A 23,055-nucleotide genomic window follows, 5' to 3' on the forward strand; every position below is an offset into this window, starting at 1 on the left:
GTCGTTTTTAACACCATCTCTAAAATTGGTTGCTTTTTTTATTTAGTTAAAAAAATCAAACTTTACCATGGATTTTTATCGACTACCATAACCTTATACACAACGTCTTCGTTCACTTCACCATAGCAATGGTTAATCATTTAGATTTGAAAAAATCACTTTTTATTACTAAAAGTCATGGAACGTTCTCCTGATTTCATGAATACTTTAGAGGCAAACTTCTTCCCTTTCTCGCCCAATTTCTGATATGGATTGAATATTTTCTCGTTCAAACTTCGTACATTTCCTTCATTAGCAAAGTCAATTTGTGCGTTTTTATAATCGAAAGGCTGTATGTTAGACGAGGCGTCTTCTTTTGGTAATTCTGTATTGTTGTTCCTTTTGGACTTTTTCTTCGATTTTTTCTTCTGTTTTTTAACTCGCAACGTCGGATTGTATTCCTCTAAGTTTTCCGATTTTCGCTTTTTGTTTTTTTTCGAGTGGCCGCGTACTTCTGTCATCTTTGTATAGCGTTCTTTTTTGTCAGTATACCGATGGCTAATTTCGACAACGTCCTCATCTGAATCACCAATTTTAGTATCAAGTACACTTGTGACTTCAGAGTTGTTTCCACGAGTAATTTCATTTAATTTCTTTGGTGGAAGGAATTTTAGAAAGGGATTCTGAAATGAATCCTTGATTTTTTTGGCCATGATTTCACCCTGACTGTATTCTTCCGTTTCGTTGGCAATAAACAAGGTAATCATAGGTTGTGATAGATCAATACTCGGACCAGTGATTGGATAATCCTTAAAAGGCACACTTGGGTCTTGTTTAATGTTTTGATCTATCATTAAAAATACACAAATGCTTGGTTAAGAAATGGGAACATTTTAATCCTCATTAATCCAATGAAAAACCTCATTGCAACTCAACTAGGGTTGTTGATGTATTCAGAAGCATTATTCAATATTAGTTAATTTTCTCAAAATAATCAAACATATTGCATATTTCACTACTTGCCTTGTACTTGCACTTTCTCCTTCACCAGTAAAGAATCTTCATTGACTTGCGTTAAGTTACTAGATGCTTCATCATAAGCAAAAGACCTTAAATTTTCATCAACTGGAGGTTCCAGAGAAGGTTTACTTTCTCGAGCTTGACTAATAAGTCGATGAAGCTCATTTATATTCTGTCTTACTAAGCTTGGTACAGGATTACAACAGGCAATAATTCCTTGTGGTTCTTTAGGCAAAGTTTCTGCAAGGCCAAATAGCATGTGGTTTGGCAGAACATATGCACAACTTTCGTCTTCAACACGTGCCACGCTGTCACGCCATGCATATAACAGACGAAATGCTTCCAATTGGTTTGAGTTGAATGCTTTCTTATGTTTATGATATAAACCTAAATATGACTTGTTTGTGAACATTGGTTTTTCATAAACCTTCAAGCAAATAAGCTTGCTTCTTTTATACACTGACTCTAGGAGGTTATTGTTTATGTTTCCCTTGGCAACAAGTTCATTTCGAAGCTGCTGATAAATGTACAAAAGATAGTGGGTATCCTCTCTGGCATATAGCTCAAGCTCAGTAGGCAGTGGTCGTATTCTCCAATCAGCAAGTTGGAACTGTTTGTTGGCTGTCACATCACAAAATTTCTTAAGGAGATATGCAAGGGAGAAACGAGGATACTCAAGAACTCTGGTGGCTTGGCCAGTATCGAACATGTTCACAACATAAATCCCAAAATCCCTTTGAAGCCATCCAATATCCATATCAGCTCCATGCATCACCTAACAAACCATGGTTTCAAAGTGTATGTTAACAAAAAAGTATAAAAGATGTGAAAGTGCTATAGATATTTCATCATGAATTCAATACCATACCTTTAAGATCTGAGGATCGGTGAAGACAACATTAAGACAATAAAGTTCACTGCGTAATTCCAGCGTGTCAACAAGATAATCTTGCTCATTAGTTGATATTTGCATAAGACATGTAATTCCTTGGAAAGATCTAAATGAATGTGCTTCCATATCTACAGCAAACATAGAAACGCTCTTCAAAGTTTCAACCAACATCTTCAATGTCTCGATAGTATTGACAAAAATAAGCTCTGTATCCTTGAGTGGTTTATACATAATAACCTCAACTGATTTCACATCATCAACATCAGGCTCAAACTGCTCTAATTCAAACTTATATGGATGTTCATTCAAAGTATTTGACATTCCAAAGCGTTGCTTGTGGATGAAGTTATCCAAAGCATCTGGAATATCAGTTTGATTTGATTGTAGATCATCCTTTTGGTATTCTAACGTTCTCAGTGAGTTAGGCTTTTCCTTGATAATAGGAACAAATGGAAAATTGCTATTGTCCACCTTTTCTTTAAATTTCAACTGAGGACGCAGTATGTTCTTGGCATAGAGAAAACGCACTTTGGCATTCTGGTCTTGTACGTTAGCTTTGTTCCAGCTTGACATAACTGGTAGCCCAGGTTCCATGAACTTTGGCAGAACTGGCCTCTTATTTTTACTTAAGCCATTTGCCTCATCCACAAACAAGTCAATGCGTTCAAGCATGATGTCATTAGAGTCAACAACAGATTCAAATATGTCATCTAAATCCATACTAAACGAAAAGATAAATCATTTAACTGTGAAACGTTCTCTGGTTATATTTTTTACAGCACAGAAGCATTTGAATGGAAGAAATGTTACCTGCAATGGTATTTCATAAATGCGAAAACTTACCCATTAGCTGAAGTCCAAGCGCGATTAATGCCTTGATATTTCAACATTTTACCAGCATTTTTCAGCACTTTCTCGCCTTCCATGGAGCAAAACTCGCGAAACTCTGGAAAACTGCTGTAAAACTCATAGTCGTTGCCTGGATTTGGTAATCGATGAGCCATTTGTGTCGCCTTCACAAATTTCCCGAAACAAAATTGGGTAAACGAACCAACATCTTTGTAACCCGGTAAAAAATCTTCTTTATCAGAGGATTCGCGTTGCGCATTATCGGCCATCTTCGCGTAGATATTAATCCTAAAGTTAATTCCCTTTAACTGAACTGAAGATGAATGCACATGGAGATGATTGTTTAAGGGGGGGGGGAGGAGAAGTTAAAAATAAATAAATTTTACCATTTGAACTTTGAACATCTTACATTGAAATTATTCCTGCCAGTGCGTTATTGGTATTCACCTGCTCTAATTTTGAAATAGTATTTTTTTCATATTTTCTAACTGATGAATTATTCTTCTATCATTTGTTTAAATTATGATGTGAAAACGTCAACGTGATAAACGGAGAACAGTTTCACAATACACCCCTCCGTCCCTTCGTCTCTTACTGATTCAATTCAACATGGAGTCATGGACATTGTCAACATGGTGTTTTAGTGTTGGTTTTTTTCTGATCAACTTTGAAAGACTTTAAGAAAGAATTATTGAAGTATAGGTCAATGGCTGCGAGTTTCATTGCAAAAGCAAAACTATTCAACGTGCTGGAAACAAAGCTACATTCTCATGTTTTAAAATTTTCACGATACATCACCGTTGCTTCTAAATGTGAGATGTTACCAAGAAGACGAACGGTTTTGAGTATTAATCGCATCTCTCATTACAGTTTTCCCACAGCTATTCCAAATTACAGTCAAGTATGAAACTATGCTTTGTTTTCAATTCCTTTTGCTTGGAATCTGTTATAGCTGCATGTGTGTACCTTGGTTTTCTATAGAAGTTCAAAATAACTACTAAAACCTTGCACTGATGAAGAAATACATTTGACCTTCTTAGTCAGCGCTTTTTAACAGATTCCTTTCCATTACCTTCAAGCTGTATTCCATTCTCTTTGTAATTGACATGACATTGTTTGATGAATTTTCTAGGTAAAACAACAGAATATTTCATCAGGTGACAATTTCTCAAGTATTCTTGCATCCATTTATGAATGCTTCGATAAATATCACGTGAATCTTTTTTCTTTCATATTTAGTTTCCAAAGAGGCCTTGTCAAATTTTGCTACCAAAATAAACTGGTCAATATCAAGTGAAGAGATTTTGATTTGCGCTTTTACGCATAAATCTTATTTAATATCTGACACAGAGGAAAATCTCATTGGCAAATCATTGGCTCATAATGAACGTCTGATATATCTAGGTAAAATTTCATGATATGAGAACATTGTTGTGAGCTTCTGTTTGATATTTATTCAATTTTCTAATTTTTAGGGCACCAAACTGCATCTAGTTTCTTGACAGAAAGTCTTTATTTCAAATTTCCTACATTGTCAGCAGAACAACTGTGGTACATTGTGTTGTTCAATTATCAAGTGGCTATGATAATTTTTTTACATTTTATGCACAATCTTCAGGGACCTTCAAAATGGCTTGTTGCATCAAGACATGCTTGAAAAAATTGGACGTAATCTTGGTTTACAAGATTTGATTTTTTCAAAGGTGGAGTGTTGTGATTATTGTAGATAGGCACGAAATGTTTATATTTTATAACTCACATTTTTAGGTTGAAATAAATGGTCAAATGATTGCCGAAGCACTTTTGGCTGTTATTGCTTTGAACAATGTACATGGATCAGGTAAGAATTAGTTTTATGTAAATGTTATTGTTTTATCTCTGATTGAAGAGCCATGAAAAGATAAGACAGTGCTTGATAACAATACAGCATGGCCCATCACATTGCAAAATAACAATTGGATTAACTGGATTACAAGTTGAAATATCAAGGTTTGTTATATGGAGTCTTACAAAAAACCCATTACATTTATATTTTTTATCAAGCCTCCTCAATTGGTTCGTGACTTTGTTGAAAATTATTTTATTCACGATCTTACTGATGAAGCAGTAAAAGAAATTTGTCAACTGGAACATCCCAAAATTATGTTGGTACAGTTAAACCCTGAAACAATCTTTACAGCAAAGTAGGAAAAATTCTATGCTATTTGCACATTTATCAATTTTGGTACATATTATTGTTCATTTTGTTTTTATTTGAAGAGTTATTGAACAGGAATCTGATCATGATATTTATGGCGACGAGAAAGAAAATTTTAAGGTTGGAATTTTTGAGCAAGACATAATGTTAGCAGAAGGTTTGTGCATATAGGTAATATCTTTTGTATATCATATTGTAGTCATGAGTGTTTAAGTTAAATATTTATTTTACAGGTGAAGGATCACCACTTTCACAGGCAGAAAAAAATGTAAATACAGAGATTATCACATGTTAAATGAAGCTGAAATGTATTTTCCACAAGTGCATATGAAATTTTCTTTGTTATCTAGGCTTGCAGGAATCTTTTAAAAGAAAAATACCTAGACAGATTAAAAACAGCAGACCTTCCATTCAACTTATCAGAGTACGAGATTAATTTTGGCCTACTTCCTGAAGGAATAAGAGTTGTTGAAATAGAAAAAGTTAAGTGTATTTGTTGCTATTTGAACAAAGTTCCTTTTTTGTGGTATAGCTTACTTTTACAATTAATATAGGGTATAAATGGCTTTGGTTTTTCTGTAAAAGGAGGTGAAATGAGAAGCGAAGAAAACAGAGAGTTTGTGAAATATCATTATTATTTCCCACCATTTATTTCTTCTGTTGTGGACAATGGACCTGGAGAAAGGTTTGTGATTTGGATTGGAAACATCCTGGTGGCCATCCATGAAAAGGACATGAATTTTCAGGCAATTTTAGTGTTTTGTGAAAGAGATTTTGACAATTTTTCTTGTAGCATTTTGATTGAAGTGCAATTTTAGCTGATGCACTTCATTGATATGAAAAAGATTGTTTGTTCTCCTTTCTGACGCCGTCATTGACTTGGTCGTTTTTTAGAGTTGGTTTGAGAGAGGGAGACGTTATATTGGCCGTGAATAACAAGGTACAAATAGTGGCACACACATATTACGCTCTGAGTAGAGAAAACATATAAACCTTGTTATCAATTATATTATTTCCAGAGTACCAAAGGAATGGATCATTATCATTTTGTTAGATACTTAAAATCTTTAAAAGGTATTGTTTCCGACTCAAAACCAATTTTGAATAACTCAATTCTAAAGACAATTCAATTTTTTCTTACAGGGAAAGTAAAGTTTACTGTAAAGAACAGCGAAAGAGGTAAAATAGACTAGAATTTGTGGACCTTTGAAGTCTTGCATAATTGGACAATCACAATTTTTATCAACATTGTTACTAAAAGAAGAAAATTCTACGTCTTTTTAATCTTTTTTAGTTAAATGACTTTGTTTTAATGTAAAACCTTCTCATAGCCGCGCAAAAATTTAATTATATCATTGTTACAGTTTTAATCATTGATGAAATTGAAACAAAATTTCGGAAGTTTAAAGAAAGGAAAATGGTTTCTCAACTGGCAGATCAACAATGGTCAAAATGGCATCTAGCAAATTCACAAAAAAATCACGACGAATATGAACGACATCTTCGTGAGAAGTCTCGTGATTGAAGTTGAATTTAAAAGTTTCAATATATGTGTATAGTTTTTATTATCCATGAAATGAAAAGCTTTTTCTTTCAGTCAGATACGTGTGTCTCTGCATGGTCTGAGAGAGTTAAACTTTTTTGTGAGCATCATTAACTTTCCTTATCTCGCTCTAAAGCTTGTTTTTTTCCGTATCAAAAATATTTTCGGTTGGGATTGTCTATGAAACACGGAAATTCATAATTTGTTGTTAGGAGTTCCCACTGAAAATGGAAAAAAGGAAAAATAAACAAAGTTTTTGCGATAGAGTGGGTAATTTGACCAACAAGCACAGAATTTATATATTTACAATCATTTACACAGCTTCACGAAATGTAAATTTAGCACTGTGTGCCATGTGTGATAAGTAATGATTTTTATGTCAAATCAAAGGAGTTTTTAAATGTGCATTTACTGTCAACTGTCATTTTTTATATTCAATTCTTTCCACTTTGACTTCGTCATCAATCAGTTGATAAATATAAGTGACAACTGTTGATGCTTGAATATCCATCAAAACAAATGAAGGAACAACATTCCTAAATAAAACATAAACATATTTTGTCCAACAATCAATGTGGTATAAATAAGGTACCGTAGGAGATCACTTTAAACACTTGCTCCTCACAGGTAGTACTTGTTATGAGTTAAACTTTCCTTGAAAATAAAAACAATGTGAATGGCATATTCATACCTAAGTAGCGCATTATAAGCACCAGTTGCTGAACCAGGATTGATGTAAAATTTCCCTTCATGTTCAAAGGCCTCAAACTAAAATCGTATAAATTGATGTTTAATTTTTATGAAGTTTTACATACATACATGTCAAAGCTTTACTTTGTGAGTGTGACCAAACACTAGAATATCCACATCTAGTTGTCTTTGAAGCTATAACAGAACATGAATAAAGTTTGAAAAAAGTTTTGTTTATGTAGGAAATAATTTCATGACAAAAAATACCATAGCTAAACTTTCTGGGTCACCCCAAGGTACAATTTGATGACCATGGCAAATTCCAATCTTAAATTGGCCAACTGTGACAACTTTTTGTTCAGGATATGTCAAATTCTATAAATGAATGAAACTATATTAAGTCACAAGAATAGTATTGAAGATATGAAGGTTGCTGTTTGAGTTGGACCTCATCAAAGTCTCCTCTAACCACATGTACATCACCGGCCAATGTCTTTAGGTAATCAAACGTTTCTTTAGTACATAAGTTACCCATACATAAAATATGCTGAATCTTTCCTGGCACCTGAAATATTAGATATTGACAAATGTATGAAGGATCTAATATCAACATGAACTTATCAATACACTTAAATGTACATTTTATACAAGATAAAATGACTGTTTGTCACCTCCCCCGGTTTGTCCCTATTGTGTAATAATTACAATCCATTTACCAATAACTTCTTGAATTTTGCTGGTAATGTGTTCTTCCTGTGAGGAATGTGCAGGTCTCCAAGTACTAACACCAACTACCCAAATAAAAATAAATGTCAACAAAAACATTTAGTAAGATTGTCGATCTGCCATATAACTGCAATCATATGACACTACGAACACGCTGTAGTTTCCTTCTTCAAAATGAAACACTTTTTATAATTGAAAACTTCACCAGATTCAAATCCAATAAATAATCAATACTTCTTACCATTTCACTGGTATATCTCAAAAAAAACCAACAAATCTAGACAAGTTTTTTTCTATTTTTGCGCTCTGTACGGTAATGCCACCGCTGTAAAACGTTATTGCGTGCTCAAGAATGGACATTTTCCAATTATGCCCGGAAATAAAAATCCGCCAATCAGTACAAAGGTCATTTTTTACCTGGAAGTCAAGCAGTGTAGTTGTGCTTTACGTTGCAATTTACACAAAATTTATAAATTAAAAGACATTTCTTTTATTGTAAATAAGGATGAACTATGCAATGGACATGCGGTTGACATTTTATTGAAATCCAGTTTCGTTTCGTCTACTCATACTTTTTCTTCGTTTTTAAGCACACTAGTATCGAAGTGGAAAGAGCGGGTGTTGTACTTGTCGTGCTCGAAAGGTGGAAAGTGCTACAATGCCTTATAAAAGGACCAATCAAAATATAAATGATAAGTCGCCTTATAAATCTAAGACACGAAGAAACGTAAAGATAGAGAACAATGATAAAAAGAGAAAAAAGGTACTCATTAATTTTCACTGTGTAGGTAGCATGTTGAGAAATGTTTATGCCTGATGCAATTATAGCAAGTATTTTTAAAATCGTGTGGTTGTTATTGTAAAATATTTCTTGACTCGTTTTAATGCTTCAAATCACGTTACACAGTTGTTTTGCCATAAGCTTTAAAACTTTAAAAGAGTATTTTCACGCCCGAAAGCATGTTTACATTTGACGATGAAAGCATGTAAGATTTTCATGTGCTTATTTCGAATCAATTTTATTAAATGCTGCCAGAATTGTTCGTAAGAGAGTGAACTAGTTTTATATTCAGACACTGATTAATTTCACGATAATTTTCATTCATTATTTGTTTGAGACTTTGAAACTAAGTGAAAGTAATTTCATGGTATCGGCGTTTTGTGAATAACTGTCTTTATTTGGCAGTTTTTAGTTTGATTACACAAAATTTTACAAACATTGCAATAATAGTTAAGTTTTGTAAGCTGGGTTTGTGTAGAAATTACTAAATTTTGAAGAAATCTCAGTGTGACGTGCAAGGAAAAGAAAAAAGTATATGTTACCTCCGGTAGGAAATCGGAAGTAGAGATGAACTTAACAATTTTCTTTAGACTTCCGGCATTTCCGGTGGCACTGGCAAAGTCAAGAGAGCATGCGCACAACGAGTTAAACAGTACAACAATATGGCGTCTAATTGTGATAGTGACGAAGATGAAAGTAATACCGAATTCTCCAGTGACGATGAACGAGGATTTTTCCAAATGGCTGAATCAGATGAAGGTTTTTACCTACAATAGTTATAATTTTAAATATTTTTGGTCCAATTGCACCAAACGTTAGTGGAGCTGTGGAGGTTCATTATTGTGTTTACTGTTGTAATAATAGGTTATCTGAAGATGATTTGACTCTGAAGATGACTACAGCTAAGGTTGTCGAAACGTCAGTCAACAACAACAAAAACAGTCCTTCTCAGGACTATACCAACCTGAACGATCTACATTTACAAACATGTAACGATACTCCCGGGTTCAAACCATTTACTTTAATAGGTTATCTCAAATTACACATCATATATATTTATAGAATCATAATTTTTTATTTCCTATTTGCATCAAAAGTTTGTTTTCTTGGTAAACTCTCAACTTGATTAAACCTTGATTGTTTAATATACGTGGGCGGGCGTCAATCCTGCGATAATTGTAGGGGGGGGACCATATTCATATATTCAGTTATGCCAGGCTGATTTCTTTTGAAAATGAAATTACTTTGAAAAGAAATTATCCAGGCATAGCAGAATATATGAATATTGTCCCCACCCCCAATTAAGACAGGATTGATGCCAATGTTAATATATGATTTTTAATTTTTGTAAGCAACACCTCATCCCCAGTTCCCACCCAACATCAACCATCCAATTTCCAACAAATGCCAATCACTTCATCCCTACCTTCTAAGCCCAAACATTATTTTCATACTCTAATCCCAACCACCCAATCTTATGTGATGGATGTAAAGTTTAAATATTTGATATATTGATTGTAGAAAGTTTTTTATCTCTTTATCTTAGATACAGAAGATGCAAGTGAGACAGATATGGCGAAAATTGAGGAAGAAATCAGTGAATTAAAAGAGCAGTAAGTACTTACTTAAATTGTTGCAGCTATGTTCAGATAAATATTCACAAATTTAGCTTTTCATATAACTATCTTAATTTTTACTTACTCAAGTTTTTTTATTATACCGTAAAGAGCATATCAACAGAAACTTGGAAAATACAAGAAACAGCTTCAAGAGCTTAATAATGGTTAGTGTTTTACAAAATTATCTGAGAAAAAATTGTGTGTTTTAATCCATGGAAAGTTGAGTGTTATTTTTATTTCTTTCAGGAACACATGTTGACTATTTGAAAAAATTAAATCAACTAGAGAAAGAAAGGGATGACAGATTGTTTTTAGCAGGTTTTGAAAATACTCTTGTATTATTTATCTGTTTGATTAGGTATCGATGAATTCTGTTCATTATTCCTTTATTAGAGGTTTGCAAGATGTATGAGGTCAGTTGGCAAAGCTAAATCCGGTAGCTGGAATTCGGCAAAGCGTTAAATGATTTTGGCAAATTTAAATGACAATGCATTGTTCATCAATCCCATATAAACTGCTCCCCAGGGCTGTAGGCAGTGACGTAGATAGTCCTTTTATTTTGTCATCTTTAGCTAATTTTTCTGTGCTCACTCAACGCAAAGACAATAGATTTTCCTGTAGAAACCAATAAAATGTTTTAAAATTTGCATAGTAAGTTTAGTCTTCACTTGAAACACAGGCGCAAGCGATAAAACAAAGCAAAGCTTATTTTCCAGAGGTTGGATGAAATAAAAGAAAAAGGATTTTCTTTTCAATTTGTTTTTATACTATTTTATGCTTACGTCAAGCTGCTGGGCTTATGCTTATGCTTATGCTGATGATTTTGTTGGTCGCTTTATTGCATTCTTTTAAATTTTTTTGACTTTGTCCTTTTGCCTATGATGCTAGTGAAAACCAGGCTTTAAAGTCGTGAGGATTCTATTGAATTTATAATTTTTTTGTATTGACTGCTTATCTCTGATTTGGTCGTAAATTTCTTTGTTTCACCAAGGATCGTTTAATGACGTTTATGTCACAATGGTAGAAATGTTGGAATGTTTTTTAAAGTCTATAGATTTGGACTTAGCCAATAAAAACACAGCTAGAACGTATATAAACGCTAGTATTTTCAATGTTGCGTCTAGTCGTTTGCTGTAAATACTTTGGAGAAGATGGGACGTTTCTTTGAAGATTCTAGTGCAAGCAGAAATTATTGAGTACAACTTAACTGTTAATTTTGCTGTTAACTTGTTCAAAATTGTTTGCTGACTTAAACGTTTTGATCATTGACGAAGAACATTTTTGGCAACATTTTGTGTTGTATCTTCAATGGTATTATCTTTCGTCGGATAAAGTTGATGTAGAGCAAAGTACTTTTCATCCAGAATGTTTTGTTGTAGTTTATATTCTTTGTGAATTATCGTTGTTCGTGCATGTAACAGTGAAGGGCCCCACTGTTACTGTGTGCAGTCAACGATTATTCACTTTGAATAGATTCTATAGCAATTATTCAAAGGGTGAAAGGCATGCTTGTGTTGGATTTGAGGTAAGAAGAACAGAACGTTGATCATATTTTGTGTTCAACTGATAAAACTCTAGTTTTATGTTGAAGTTCTTATACTTGTTTGCCAGAGTTCGCACTTTAATCGAGTCGCTACAGAAGTTGTTTTAGATGTTCATTTTGTCATTAATGTATTCGTTCGGCTCGTCTCACTGTGCATTTGTTTCTCGTATTTGTTTCCAGGAAAGACATCTTTAGATACGTTGACAAAAGTAAAGTGGATGTAAAAGTGAACTGCCAAATGGTGTCTATAATTACTGTATGCTGAATGGGAAGTAACTGTACTTTACTTAAAGATGACGGTAAGCGATGGTCCACGCTGTGATACACCGCTAATGTATCTCTTAGACACTGGAATGTGATGGCTAAAACAATGGAGGATGTGTGAGGCAGACGTTATGGATGACCAGATCTGAAGATGATGAAAGAGGAAATTCAGGTTTATAGGTCATAGTTAAAGTAGTTAATACATCACATCCATAACCTTATGCGCATGCGTGAGTGTTGTGCTGATGTGAAGTGATCCCGATGGTCGTTATAAGTTTGTTAAAATTTTTATTTACTAGCTTGAATAATATTTTCTTGCTCGTTTAAAGATTTTTGGTTGCGCTGCTCATAAGCTATTATCTCGCTAAGTGCATGTTTTTCAGCTGTTTGGGATAATTCTTATCACTCCAGTTACTTCTAAGGTCAGTGGCAAGCAAGGTACAAAAATAGTCATACAACCTAAATCACGTAACACAATTCACATTATATGTTTAATTATTTTTACCATGAAAATAATGGTAAATGGGCTCTTCAAAAGTTCCTCGTCATCCTGGTGCAACGATATGATCTTTGGCTTGGTGTCACGTGGACATGACGTAGCATCACAATGGACCGTCAACTTCATGGAAATCAATATGGCGTCACATGGATATGACGTAGACATCACAATGGACCGTCAACTTCATGGAAATCAATATGGTGTCACATGGACATGACGTAGACATCACAATGGACCGTCAACTTCATGGAAATCAATAACATTGCTTGGATTTAACGACTATTGCTAGAACTAAAACATTTTTGTTTTCTCTCAAACAATCACAATGCTCACAATGTGTGATGCATTACACAAGTTACTTCATGTTAGATATTTTATACTTAAATTTCATCACCTAGTTGCATCAATGCAAACATTAGGTAAGGCAATTTTGCATGGTTTTGTTGTGCCATTTGATCTTGGTATGTAACTGGAATGTTCAGGAATGCTAAGGATTATAATTAGGACTCGAAGCTATTGTTTTGTTTTCATGAGAAAGAAAATCATGCTCAAAGTGTTTCTGTGTTGATGTTCTCCTGGTAAAATTCCGTAGCATTTTAAGGCAATGTCTACTTTACGTGAATGGGTTTCTGATCGATTATTTAAATGATAATCACAGAACTCTGATTATACAGTGGATAGTCTCACTTAATGACCACCGGGATCAAGAAAAAAGTAAACTGTTCAAAAACAAAAAAAATAATTTCGTACAAATTAGCCAACATATAATCTATTTTTTCGGCTGGAGGGTTTTTTTCCGGATTCGCTGGTTTTCCCTCCATTTCGTTTCGTCTACTAAAAAAACTGTGTCCACGACGTGGGGCCTGTTTTTCTACAAAATAATGAGTCGCTCTTGTCTGATGTATTTATGAAGAATTTTGGCCTCTGGGTTGAAATCCCAGAACACTTAAAAAATTTGTGTGATGAATTTCGGGTTTACAACACAAATACTTGATCATGTAATCAAATGCTTGCATCAAGTATCAATTAAATTTTGAGCCTATGTTTATATGACAAACAAAACTCTTTAAATTATGTAGGAAGCAACAGTTGTGCGCACCGGGCGCCTATTTTTATAGTTAAAAAGGAGGATGACCTTGCAACAAATATATTATGCTCCATTCACACGACATAACCCGGGTTTAACCCAGCTTAATTTAATGCGTGTAAACACGACTAAACCAGGTTTAACCTGGGTCAAAACTCTATCCATCTCAAGAAATAGGTTGAGTGTGACCTGAATTAGTATTGTTTACACGCCATAAAAAAACCTGGGTTAAATCCGGGTTAATTTTAACTTGGATTAAAGCCGGATTAGTTTATGTAGTGTGAATTATTGGACTATATAGCTGACATGTTTGAAAGTAGATGTTCGTAATAAACTTGCACACAATGTGCTTAATTGGGAATATTCCAGATTTTATTGCTAATGAATCTTATGTATTACTAACTGAAAATGCATGTGAATAAAAGGAAATGTTTCTACCTAATTGCTTCTGCAGCAATCGACTGTTGGACGTCAGTAATGTTAAAAATATCTTGTGCTTTCGCTGCCTAGCCGCGGGATATTGAAATGTAATGAGCTTAAAAAATTATGTTGCTTCCTGTGGAAATTTTGATTTATTAATGCAGCTATCGCTAGCGCTTTTGGTTTGTTTCAAAAAAAGTATTGTTAAATATTTTGACATCCGATTGAGAAGTCCACTAAGATAAACAACGAAGCTACGTTTACCTCATTCTTTGAACACGATAAAATATAACGTAAAGTAAAATTTGATTTTCAAGGTGGATATCATATATCAAGTTGTTTTGTTCACATGTATCCCCCCGTAGCATATTCTGTCACACCCAGTCGATGATTTTGCTGCTACATCCCCCTCCCCTTTGGAAAAGTCACAATTTACTGTTTCTTTTAAGATAAAAAATCCATAGTCTCGTGAGGCAAATAAAAACCTTACACTTAACTATATCGTAGGTGCATGCAAAGATATGTATTGTGCATTGTAGTGTGCTTGTTGATACTTTTGGGCAAGACATGCTTAGTTTATGTTGACACTAGAAAAATTATGTCAAGTACAAGAAGACAAGTACATACACAATGCACATCACGACGTCATGATGACGTGTTTATCATCAGTTTGACGACCCAACGCATAGTTTCTTGTTTTATCTCCATGATTTAGCTTGGCAAAAAGCAAGTGTTATTTTATAACTGTTTTTACACCTTTGATACTGTAACGAAATAAAAGGTATTGCCAAGATGATAAGCTAAGTACATTTTTGAAACTTTGAAGTTTTTAAACCGTTTCAGTCTGCATACATCTGTCCATTTTGTCCTCAGTTCATACATTAGAACCAACACACTTGTTCGTTTTGTTTTTTCTCACTTAAAAAAAAATTGTCAAGTTTTTTTATAGAATAAACGATTTTCTACGTAGAAGAAATAAGCAGACACAGCCTGTGAAAATGATGAGCTAGAACGGTTAAGTTTTTAAGTTTACATTAAACACTGTATCATCTGAAAGCCTTTAGCGAGTCTTTAGGTGAGTTACATGTTTTTAGCATTCCTCTTGTTTTCAATAATTTTGCCCCACCCAAAATCGCACCTAAACATATTTTGCCTATAGCGTATCATATGTATACGAAACCATTAAACTGCGTCAAAATCTTACTCTTAAAATCCTGCATGATGTAAATTTAAATCCACGGTTAAATAATATTGAAAACCGTAGAAAATTCGTTAATGAGCCACAGAGATTATATCTTTGGAGACATGCCCAAATGCAAAGGTGATGAAAAATTCAATAAATTTTGATTTTGCCAATTTTTCTGATATGACGTAAGGGAAAGCCATCCATAATGACAAACATTTCCGACCAGTTGAGAACATTAATGAACAAGCTTTCATGTTTAATTGGTGAGTAAACTTTACTGATGCTCGCTTCCTTCTTTTGATTATACCCTGCAGGCTTCTCATTCATTCAAAGTCGATTTTTATTGACCAGACGTTCAACGAAAGTTCTGTTAAACAATCCTATCAGCGTGTTGTTCATTCAATAATTATTATATTTCAGGTAAAGAAACAGTTAAAACAAAATTATTAGTTTCACATCACAATATTTCATTAATGCTTTGAAAGTATATTCATTTTTAAATCGTAGTACTTTGAAGTTTCGGACATTTCACTATTCAGTAAAGGTGTTGTTTGACCGTGAGACGTAGAAGTTAACATAATTAATTATTAAGATTTATTTTGTAAAAAGAACATAATGGTTGTTTTACCTGTAGTTTGTAGAAAGTTTTAACACATGCCTTATGTTATAGGTATGACGTCACTACCATGGATGTTGTTGATTAATTTTATGATGTTCACTAAATAAAAACTGGCAATTATTACTTGTTAGATTTAACGAAGGTAAAACAGAGACATATGAGCAAACTTTAGCTCAAACTTTAATGAAATTTCACAGTATTATTTTCATACGAGCAATCATATAATTACAGACATACTACAACATCTCGTATGATGACTAAATTAAACTAATCAATAAATTTTAATAGGTTTTACATTTTTAGCATTATTCAGGCTATCTTGCTCACAAGCTTATAAAGACCCCACATCAATATTGATGCTATCGTCTGTATTATTCTCATACATGCTGAGCGATTTTATGTTGACTCTTTTTCATTATGATATTTAGATTACCAGGAATGTCAGCTGTCGACATCTCTAGGTTGGTTTAACAGCAAGGCAACACAGTGACGAGACACTCTGAACACATGTTTCTCAAGACATAAAATACAAATCACTATTGTTGAATATTGCAGAGTTACATTTCTCTCAAATTTATTAATGACTGCCATGCAAAGTTTTCTAATGCATTTCAGTGAATTAGAATTCTAATTGCTTTTAAACAGGTAAGATCAAATTCGGCTTAAAGTTACACGTTTGTGGTGTCGACAATGAGCCAATGATTGCAAAGATATGTACATAATGACACCATTTCCGGTGAGTACATACATAGTAAAGTTCGTGTTCATAGCAGAGAAAGTTCTTAAGGTTGTTATGTTCCTCTCACGCAATTGTTGGCACGCGTTATTCATATACTACTTGATTAAAGAAAGATTTTTGATTTTTGGGTATCTAAAATAGTCCAAGGTACGTTAACTTATCTTCACGTTGTTTTCATGCACCGTACCTTGCATTACTCTTAACGCTGGGATTTGTTCAGTATTTTTTTATTCATAACCTTACAGTATTACAGGGATTACGCTCACTTTATTATCAAGAAAATCAAACGTGCTAGACTAAATTCCCCATACGTAACGCCATACGCCATGTTCATTCCAGTACATCTTACATCAATAATCGTATATACAGTTATTTTTGCATGCTTGATCCTTCCCTAGAAGTTGGAAATAATATTCAATGTTGTTTTTAAGACGAATTTCGAATGCTAATTTTTTATACATGTCAATGGCAATAGATCAAATTCTTCCTACTCTCATTTGCGTCATTATCCTTTCTTCTTATGCGAGGGTGCTTTGACCTTGAATATGCTAAAGTGTCAGAGTCATTTATAAACCTGCGAAGTGCGTTTAATCTTTTTAACATACTTCACCAAAAATAAAGTTATTTTGTTGACTACTTGGGTGACATTTTCTAAGATTTTCTATAGAGAAGAATGTTCATCATCACTACTTCTACCGTGAGATGACATTAATAATTGTGATTTTGTGCTAACCGTTACAATAAACCGCATTGGAATATATCTTAGGATCGGTACCAGTTTATTTTTAGATATTCTTATACTCTGTGCGCCATGAAGCAAAAATAGCTTTGGTGATAGACTGTTTTTGATAGATGTTCTTGTCTGCCCAAAATGCTATACATAATCTTTACGCCCTAAGTTGAATGTGGTATTAATAAATATAATTTGAGTAACGATAGACAGAGATACTTTTCGCAAAAGCGAAATTTATTCCCATGTTCGAACACGTAAAATGTAGGGGGGAGATTAAAAATCTCACGCGTTTTATTGTATATTTGTTTGTTGTCGCAACTGTGCGGGCGTTGAGCAGTGTTTCATCTGCGCATCGCATGTTAATTAGTTCACACGGTTTGATTTATATCTGTCTGTTGTCAACAATTTTATGCTTTCATTTTAAATATTACAAATGACTACGTTCATATCTGGGTTCTGGGTGGTTTTCTTTAGAATTAGCAAATAATTATTTGATCAAACAAACCTTTCACCTTTCAATATTAAGAGAAAGAAAAATAGGGAAAAAAAGTTAAAAGCTCACGGCGCTTTTCTGTTTTACAGTCATCAACGACTGCAAAGTTTTGGTTTTATGCCGTTTTTTAGTTGTCGAATATTTTTGAAAGAATTGCTGTCCATTAAAGACTGTAATCTGCAGGTCATCTGCTTGCCGGTGAAACAAATCCTCCAAAAATCTGATAATGCATACCTTTTAAATACCGCATGGTGTTTGTTTTTATGGTTATGGTTTCATGTTTTAGTTTCAGCACTTGTCAATATCATATCTGTTTTTCTGACAAATGTTTCAATTCTTCTGTTATTTAAATTTCCCCTGGTGTATTAGAATTTCATTGATCGTAAATGTTTTCCAAAGCATCTCAAAATGTACATCTCAAACGAAGTGTAGGCTTTTATGGCCTTCGTGACGAAGTTTGTTGTGTTTAAACTTGTTGATAGATTCATCAATTGTTTTTAAGACTAATACCCCTAAATGCTTGCGTGTTTATATGATTTGGGGCAACGCTTGTTCCTTTAGGTAAATTCTCAAACACGTCATGTAGCGTGACCTTACTGAGCATGAGTTAACGAATTGAAATGGTCTTATCTTAATGAATACCATCACATAGACAGCGGGCATAAAAATACAATGTTTACGTGCAGATTCGTGCAACTTATAAGTAAGTAGATTACATTCTAAGCAAAGCTGGGCAAAAATCTCTGATGTTTATGAAATCATCGTTTTTGCTTGCTGAATGCATAGTTAATTTTGAAGAAGGAGTGCGAGTTGTTGATAACAAAAACTCACTAAATAATTACAGAATCAATGATAATTGGCATCGAGTGTGATTTCCTAATGTGAATTGACATGCTGCGCCATAGTCTGTTTTCATAAGGTGATATTCGTTAAAGAGCAAAGATACTTGAGAATCTGTAGTGATCTGATCGGTGTCATTAACTTTCAAGCAAGTGGTTTTTCTGAAATCTAATATCTCTTATAAAAGCTGCTGAAAATATATTCTATACGCACAATAACGCATATCCTAGCACAGAGCTCTAAATCGAAGGTTAAAAAGAATTCCAATTTACTATTTTCTTTACCGATACCAATGAAGTGAGCTATCGTACCATATGTTCTAAACAATTCTTTTTCTTTCATTTTATAGTTTGAATCAAGCAATGGAGAAAAAGACGAGAAATGTGGAAGTTTTTTCATTACTGATTCTCATCTTACATGCGGTAGTCTCTTTCAGCTCAAGAAGCGGTGAGTCAAACAAGAAATTTATTGTTATAATTGAAAAAACAGAATATTATAATTGTAATGAAGTAAAGTTAAACCGTTTCGGCATGTGTTTTGCAAATAAACCTCATATATCAAGGGATAGTGTTTACAAATGAATTATATCGTAATGTACTCATACATTCAATGATGACGGCTCTTTTAATTAATGTTTGCCGATGAATAAACTTGAATAGAAATGTGAAAATATACTAGTAAAAGTATTCTATTTAAGGGTTTTCGGTTTCGACTGATCGACTCCCATATATCATTACGTGAATTGTGTGAATCCGGCATTTTGAAAGACAGATGAATGACTCAGAAATAAAACTTGCATCAAATTTAAACATTTTTCCACTATTAAGTTTTTGAACACACAGAAATGATAAAGTAATCTAAACGTCATCTGAAAGTAATCAGCAAAATGCAATTTTTCATAGTTTGTTCTCCACGATGACGGAACCTTGCAATGAGAACTTAGTTTCCCAATTGAACATTAATGTTGTATTCTATAATTGTTTACATTAAACGTTTCCGAAAACTTTTGAATTTTGATAACTTTTGCCAACACAATTCATGCACCACTTGCTGTGAATGCTATCATGATAAACATTAGCAGGAAATTTAGAAAATTATCATCGTCCGTTCAATAACATCAGAAAAATGAATTTTTTTCAAATGCGCCGATTTTAGATGTCTGGTTGATGCAACGGTAAAAGTTGATCCAATGAATTTTCGCTATCACTCTGATTAACAATGTTTTTGAAATTGGACTTTCCTTCTTAGTCTGCAACATGTTAACACATTTCAAAGCCAGCCATAAGATTGGTGACCTCCAGCTTTGACAAAGAAAATTTCAGATTAGAAAGATAGCATAAAAAAAGGCATTTTAAAATTTCTGCATAACTGCTGTAGCTGTCTGAATAAGATATAAAACTCGTGGTTTCAAATTGCGTTAAGCTATGTCATTATGACTGAACAGTTAGGTTTCTTGAAAACACTAAATCACATTTGCAAAAGAATCATTGATCCTGCAGTGTATTCATTCATCCATCATTTCGTATGTTTAATGTCAATATATGGATGAAGAAATTCCAATGTTGAGTTTTCCTCACTAGAAATTTGACTGAACTCAATTATTTTGAACGCTACAAGGGGCTGTTGAAACTATTTAATCGTCTTTAAGCAAGAACAGGGGATTCTGTCTCACTACTATTATTTTTTTATGAAAATAATGACCCTTTAAATACAACTTAAAATTCCTCAAGTTCAGCTGAGATGTTTAAAGCGATTGTCACTTTAATTGCATAAATAAATCAAATGGAGACAGCCACTGAGAAGTGCATTGTTTGTTTTAAAATGGTTTTATTTAAAATTTTTGGGAGATTTCGTATTTAGAGCAAACATTTGATAACCAAATATAGATGATGACGTAATTGTGGCTCAGTTTTTATGCTTCAGATCAGAGAATTAATACAAACTAAGCGTTGAATTTCGCCGCAGTATTCGTGCCAAGCTATTTATTCCAAGACTAAACCATTTGTCTGAATGAGACCGCCAGTACTTGAGATGATGAAAACCAAAACTAATTTGATGTTGATAACATGTGTCTAAATATGTTAAAAGCGTTTTTGCAATAAACAGTTTTAAATTTCATCCCTTATCCTTTTGGTCACACTTTAGCAAACCACTTCATTTTACTTTTTGCGTTTAATGCTAATAAAATAATATAAGAATGGTCTGTGCTATATTATTTCTTTATTTTGTTTTACTTTCAGTGAATTTAAAAACAGCTAACCCAGCCAGCAGACAAACCAACAGCCACACTGTCGGAATGCAAAATCCAACATCAGCATTTCGTACATATATGTTAGGTGTAATAAGCACATTTCCCATAGCTAAACAATGCACCGTTCTCACTGCAATACTCAAAGATTCTGGGAAAGACCCTTCAAGTTTTATTCAGAAAATTCTGGCAACAACTTTTCATCGACATTTGCCGTGTTTTGCGATCACAAAATTCTCGGAAACGCCCGCAAGTACTACAGAGCTACGAACATCCACCGAATTTTATATTTCGAGGTATCGTGAAGGAATCATTTGGGTTTGAAAAGTAAAAAAAAATATTTTATTAAATAAAATAAAATTTTTGATTTAGACTATTTGACGCCCTTCCCTTAGCATTTCAATGTAAAGTTGTTGCTGATGTAACTCTCACGTCCCGCGGGAACGTCACGCAAGACGATCTTCATTCGGAAATGATAGAAGTTGCTTCAGAACTCAGCCAGGCTCTCGGAATTGTTCGCTTCGTAGAAAATGTACAAAACTAATGACGAAAAAAGTGGTCACGAATGCTTATGTGGAAATTGGCGTTCGTCTACGCAAGAAAATGCCTCTTGATGCTTGGACTGAACGATTTCGAAAAATTTTGCCAAAAATTTATCTCACTCACGTTTCCAGAAAAGGCAAAATTGCAGAGTTTGTCAGCGGTTGGAAAACCAACAAGAGAGGCGCAAAAATACCTATACTTTCTCCAAATCAATTTGTTGTCAAGATCTTAGACCATCCAATCGTGGGGGGTAATGTTGCCATGGTTTCATTCTCATTTTACTCCAGAACTAAGTCTGGTTATTATCAAGTTATTGATGGTGATGAAATTGCAGCGTCGCTTGCTGGACTGGACCCATCGGTTTTGGACAGTTACATCCAGGCAGAGGTGATTGGATGGCGGACTCATGGCGAACGAAACAATGGGATGTTTGAAAGCGTGCGCATGAGTAAGTCAAAGGGAAGCAAGTCGGAGATTTTACGTCTGCAGATGTCATTTCCTAAGTATCTTGTGCGTTATTTTAAATCGTTGAAAACGGAAGGACGATGTTATGTACTATTACAAATTAGCACACACATTAACAGGGAGTTATTATTAATTGAAAAACAATATCATAACATGGGTATTTTACCTAAGAAGTATTTCTGCTCTTCTCCGTCGAAGCATGACCAACGCCCAAAAAACAGGAGACCTAATGCTCTCACCACCGTTTGGCAATTTTGGATGAATTTATTCGGAAACCAAAACTTTCAAATATAACTCCAAAGCCTGCTAGAAATACTACTGTAATTCACACTACAAGACCATTGAATACAATGGAAATTGTTCTGTTTGTGCTACTGGGATTTCTGTGTCTTCTCATCATGGTCTTCATTGCCAACTGTGTTGTATTTACATTCAAAACAAAACAGCTGTCCGTTTATTCATCCAAACATGATGAAACGAAATATGTTTTTGGTGTGGAAGGTCCAAATGAAATTGACTCTACTTCATCTGAGTCCGAGATAACGGCAAAAAGTTTATGCGATACTCCAGGGTTTGGCAAGAAATCAAAATTAGCAATGAAGAATAGATTGTTGAGTGAAACAAGCGATGTCACCACATGGAGTGAGACCACAATGCTTACTGAAATCGAACATGAACGAGTCAGTGCAGTTTGATTGACTTTTTGAAAACCGTGTTCCTGTTGTTGTTTCTAAAAAACTCAAAAACTCATTAATCGACTATAGGCCAAAAGAAGTCATGAGAACTGGTGTTAAACAATCATTCCTAGTCAAGTGTTTTCTTTCGTCCAGCTTTTCGATTATTTCTATATTCACTGACTGAAAATGCGAAAGATTACTAAGAACCACCTAAGAACTGAACTATTACAGTACGCACATGAAAATAGGCTACCCTTCTGATTTTAGTCCATTTTATGACAAAAGTTTCCCTGAGTGATTAAGCTACATGATAGTCACATGGCATACACAAAAAGTTATATTTATTGCAAATATTAGTTGTGAATTAAATAAAACTATTGAATTATTGTTGAAAATTTTACAT

At 33.9% G+C, this 23,055-nt stretch overlaps 6 protein-coding genes and 1 long non-coding RNA gene across 9 annotated transcripts; 4 read left to right on the top strand and 3 right to left on the bottom strand.

The window, feature by feature from the left end:
* Positions 1-4: 4 nt before the first annotated feature.
* LOC124435029 (exosome component 10-like) lies at positions 5-3,247 on the bottom strand. 2 transcript variants are annotated; one of them, XM_046984974.1, is made up of 5 exons: positions 3,127-3,207; positions 2,735-3,053; positions 1,868-2,612; positions 1,003-1,774; positions 5-826 (listed from the first exon to the last, which is right to left on the bottom strand). In XM_046984974.1, the coding sequence occupies exons 2-5, from the start codon at positions 3,007-3,009 to the stop codon at positions 156-158; spliced, it is 2,463 nt and encodes an 820-aa protein (XP_046840930.1). In that variant the 5' UTR covers positions 3,010-3,053; positions 3,127-3,207; the 3' UTR covers positions 5-155. The 2 variants fall into 2 exon arrangements, with proteins under 2 accessions (XP_046840930.1, XP_046840929.1); XM_046984973.1 differs by having other exon boundaries at positions 2,735-3,247.
* On the top strand, positions 3,197-4,923 carry LOC124435037. Its single transcript, XM_046984983.1, has 8 exons — positions 3,197-3,641; positions 3,873-3,897; positions 3,980-4,144; positions 4,216-4,291; positions 4,359-4,443; positions 4,508-4,580; positions 4,668-4,729; positions 4,848-4,923. Exons 1-7 carry the CDS (start codon positions 3,447-3,449, stop codon positions 4,718-4,720), a joined length of 672 nt encoding a protein of 223 aa, XP_046840939.1. The 5' UTR covers positions 3,197-3,446; the 3' UTR covers positions 4,721-4,729; positions 4,848-4,923.
* LOC124435303 lies at positions 4,739-6,537 on the top strand. The gene is made up of 9 exons (XM_046985240.1): positions 4,739-4,923; positions 5,000-5,094; positions 5,171-5,205; positions 5,288-5,419; positions 5,492-5,622; positions 5,832-5,877; positions 5,957-6,011; positions 6,081-6,116; positions 6,302-6,537. Exons 1-9 carry the CDS (start codon positions 4,739-4,741, stop codon positions 6,460-6,462), a joined length of 876 nt encoding a protein of 291 aa, XP_046841196.1. The 3' UTR covers positions 6,463-6,537.
* Positions 6,538-6,733: 196 nt separating this feature from the next.
* LOC124435038 (vacuolar protein sorting-associated protein 29) lies at positions 6,734-8,254 on the bottom strand. Its single transcript, XM_046984984.1, has 7 exons — positions 8,138-8,254; positions 7,887-7,961; positions 7,619-7,735; positions 7,438-7,545; positions 7,315-7,365; positions 7,172-7,248; positions 6,734-7,016 (listed from the first exon to the last, which is right to left on the bottom strand). The coding sequence occupies exons 1-7, from the start codon at positions 8,138-8,140 to the stop codon at positions 6,902-6,904; spliced, it is 546 nt and encodes a 181-aa protein (XP_046840940.1). The 5' UTR covers positions 8,141-8,254; the 3' UTR covers positions 6,734-6,901.
* A 35-nt stretch (positions 8,255-8,289) lies between these two features.
* Positions 8,290-11,408, top strand: LOC124435040 (sin3 histone deacetylase corepressor complex component SDS3-like). 2 transcript variants are annotated; one of them, XM_046984989.1, is made up of 6 exons: positions 8,290-8,659; positions 9,268-9,436; positions 10,224-10,290; positions 10,405-10,460; positions 10,543-10,614; positions 10,690-11,408. In XM_046984989.1, the coding sequence occupies exons 1-6, from the start codon at positions 8,555-8,557 to the stop codon at positions 10,725-10,727; spliced, it is 507 nt and encodes a 168-aa protein (XP_046840945.1). In that variant the 5' UTR covers positions 8,290-8,554; the 3' UTR covers positions 10,728-11,408. The 2 variants fall into 2 exon arrangements, with proteins under 2 accessions (XP_046840945.1, XP_046840944.1); XM_046984988.1 differs by having other exon boundaries at positions 10,543-10,725.
* Positions 11,409-14,286: 2,878 nt separating this feature from the next.
* On the bottom strand, positions 14,287-16,003 carry LOC124434235. The gene is made up of 2 exons (XR_006944720.1): positions 15,924-16,003; positions 14,287-15,027 (listed from the first exon to the last, which is right to left on the bottom strand). It is a non-coding gene; the product is annotated as an uncharacterized LOC124434235 (long non-coding RNA).
* A 2,557-nt stretch (positions 16,004-18,560) lies between these two features.
* On the top strand, positions 18,561-23,047 carry LOC124434233. Its single transcript, XM_046984114.1, has 4 exons — positions 18,561-18,582; positions 19,069-19,166; positions 20,960-21,263; positions 21,340-23,047. The coding sequence occupies exons 2-4, from the start codon at positions 19,082-19,084 to the stop codon at positions 21,509-21,511; spliced, it is 561 nt and encodes a 186-aa protein (XP_046840070.1). The 5' UTR covers positions 18,561-18,582; positions 19,069-19,081; the 3' UTR covers positions 21,512-23,047.
* Positions 23,048-23,055: the final 8 nt, after the last annotated feature.

This window comes from Xenia sp. Carnegie-2017, unplaced genomic scaffold (genome assembly GCF_021976095.1).
Source record: "Xenia sp. Carnegie-2017 unplaced genomic scaffold, XeniaSp_v1 HiC_scaffold_14, whole genome shotgun sequence".
Lineage (NCBI taxonomy): Eukaryota > Metazoa > Cnidaria > Anthozoa > Malacalcyonacea > Xeniidae > Xenia > Xenia sp. Carnegie-2017.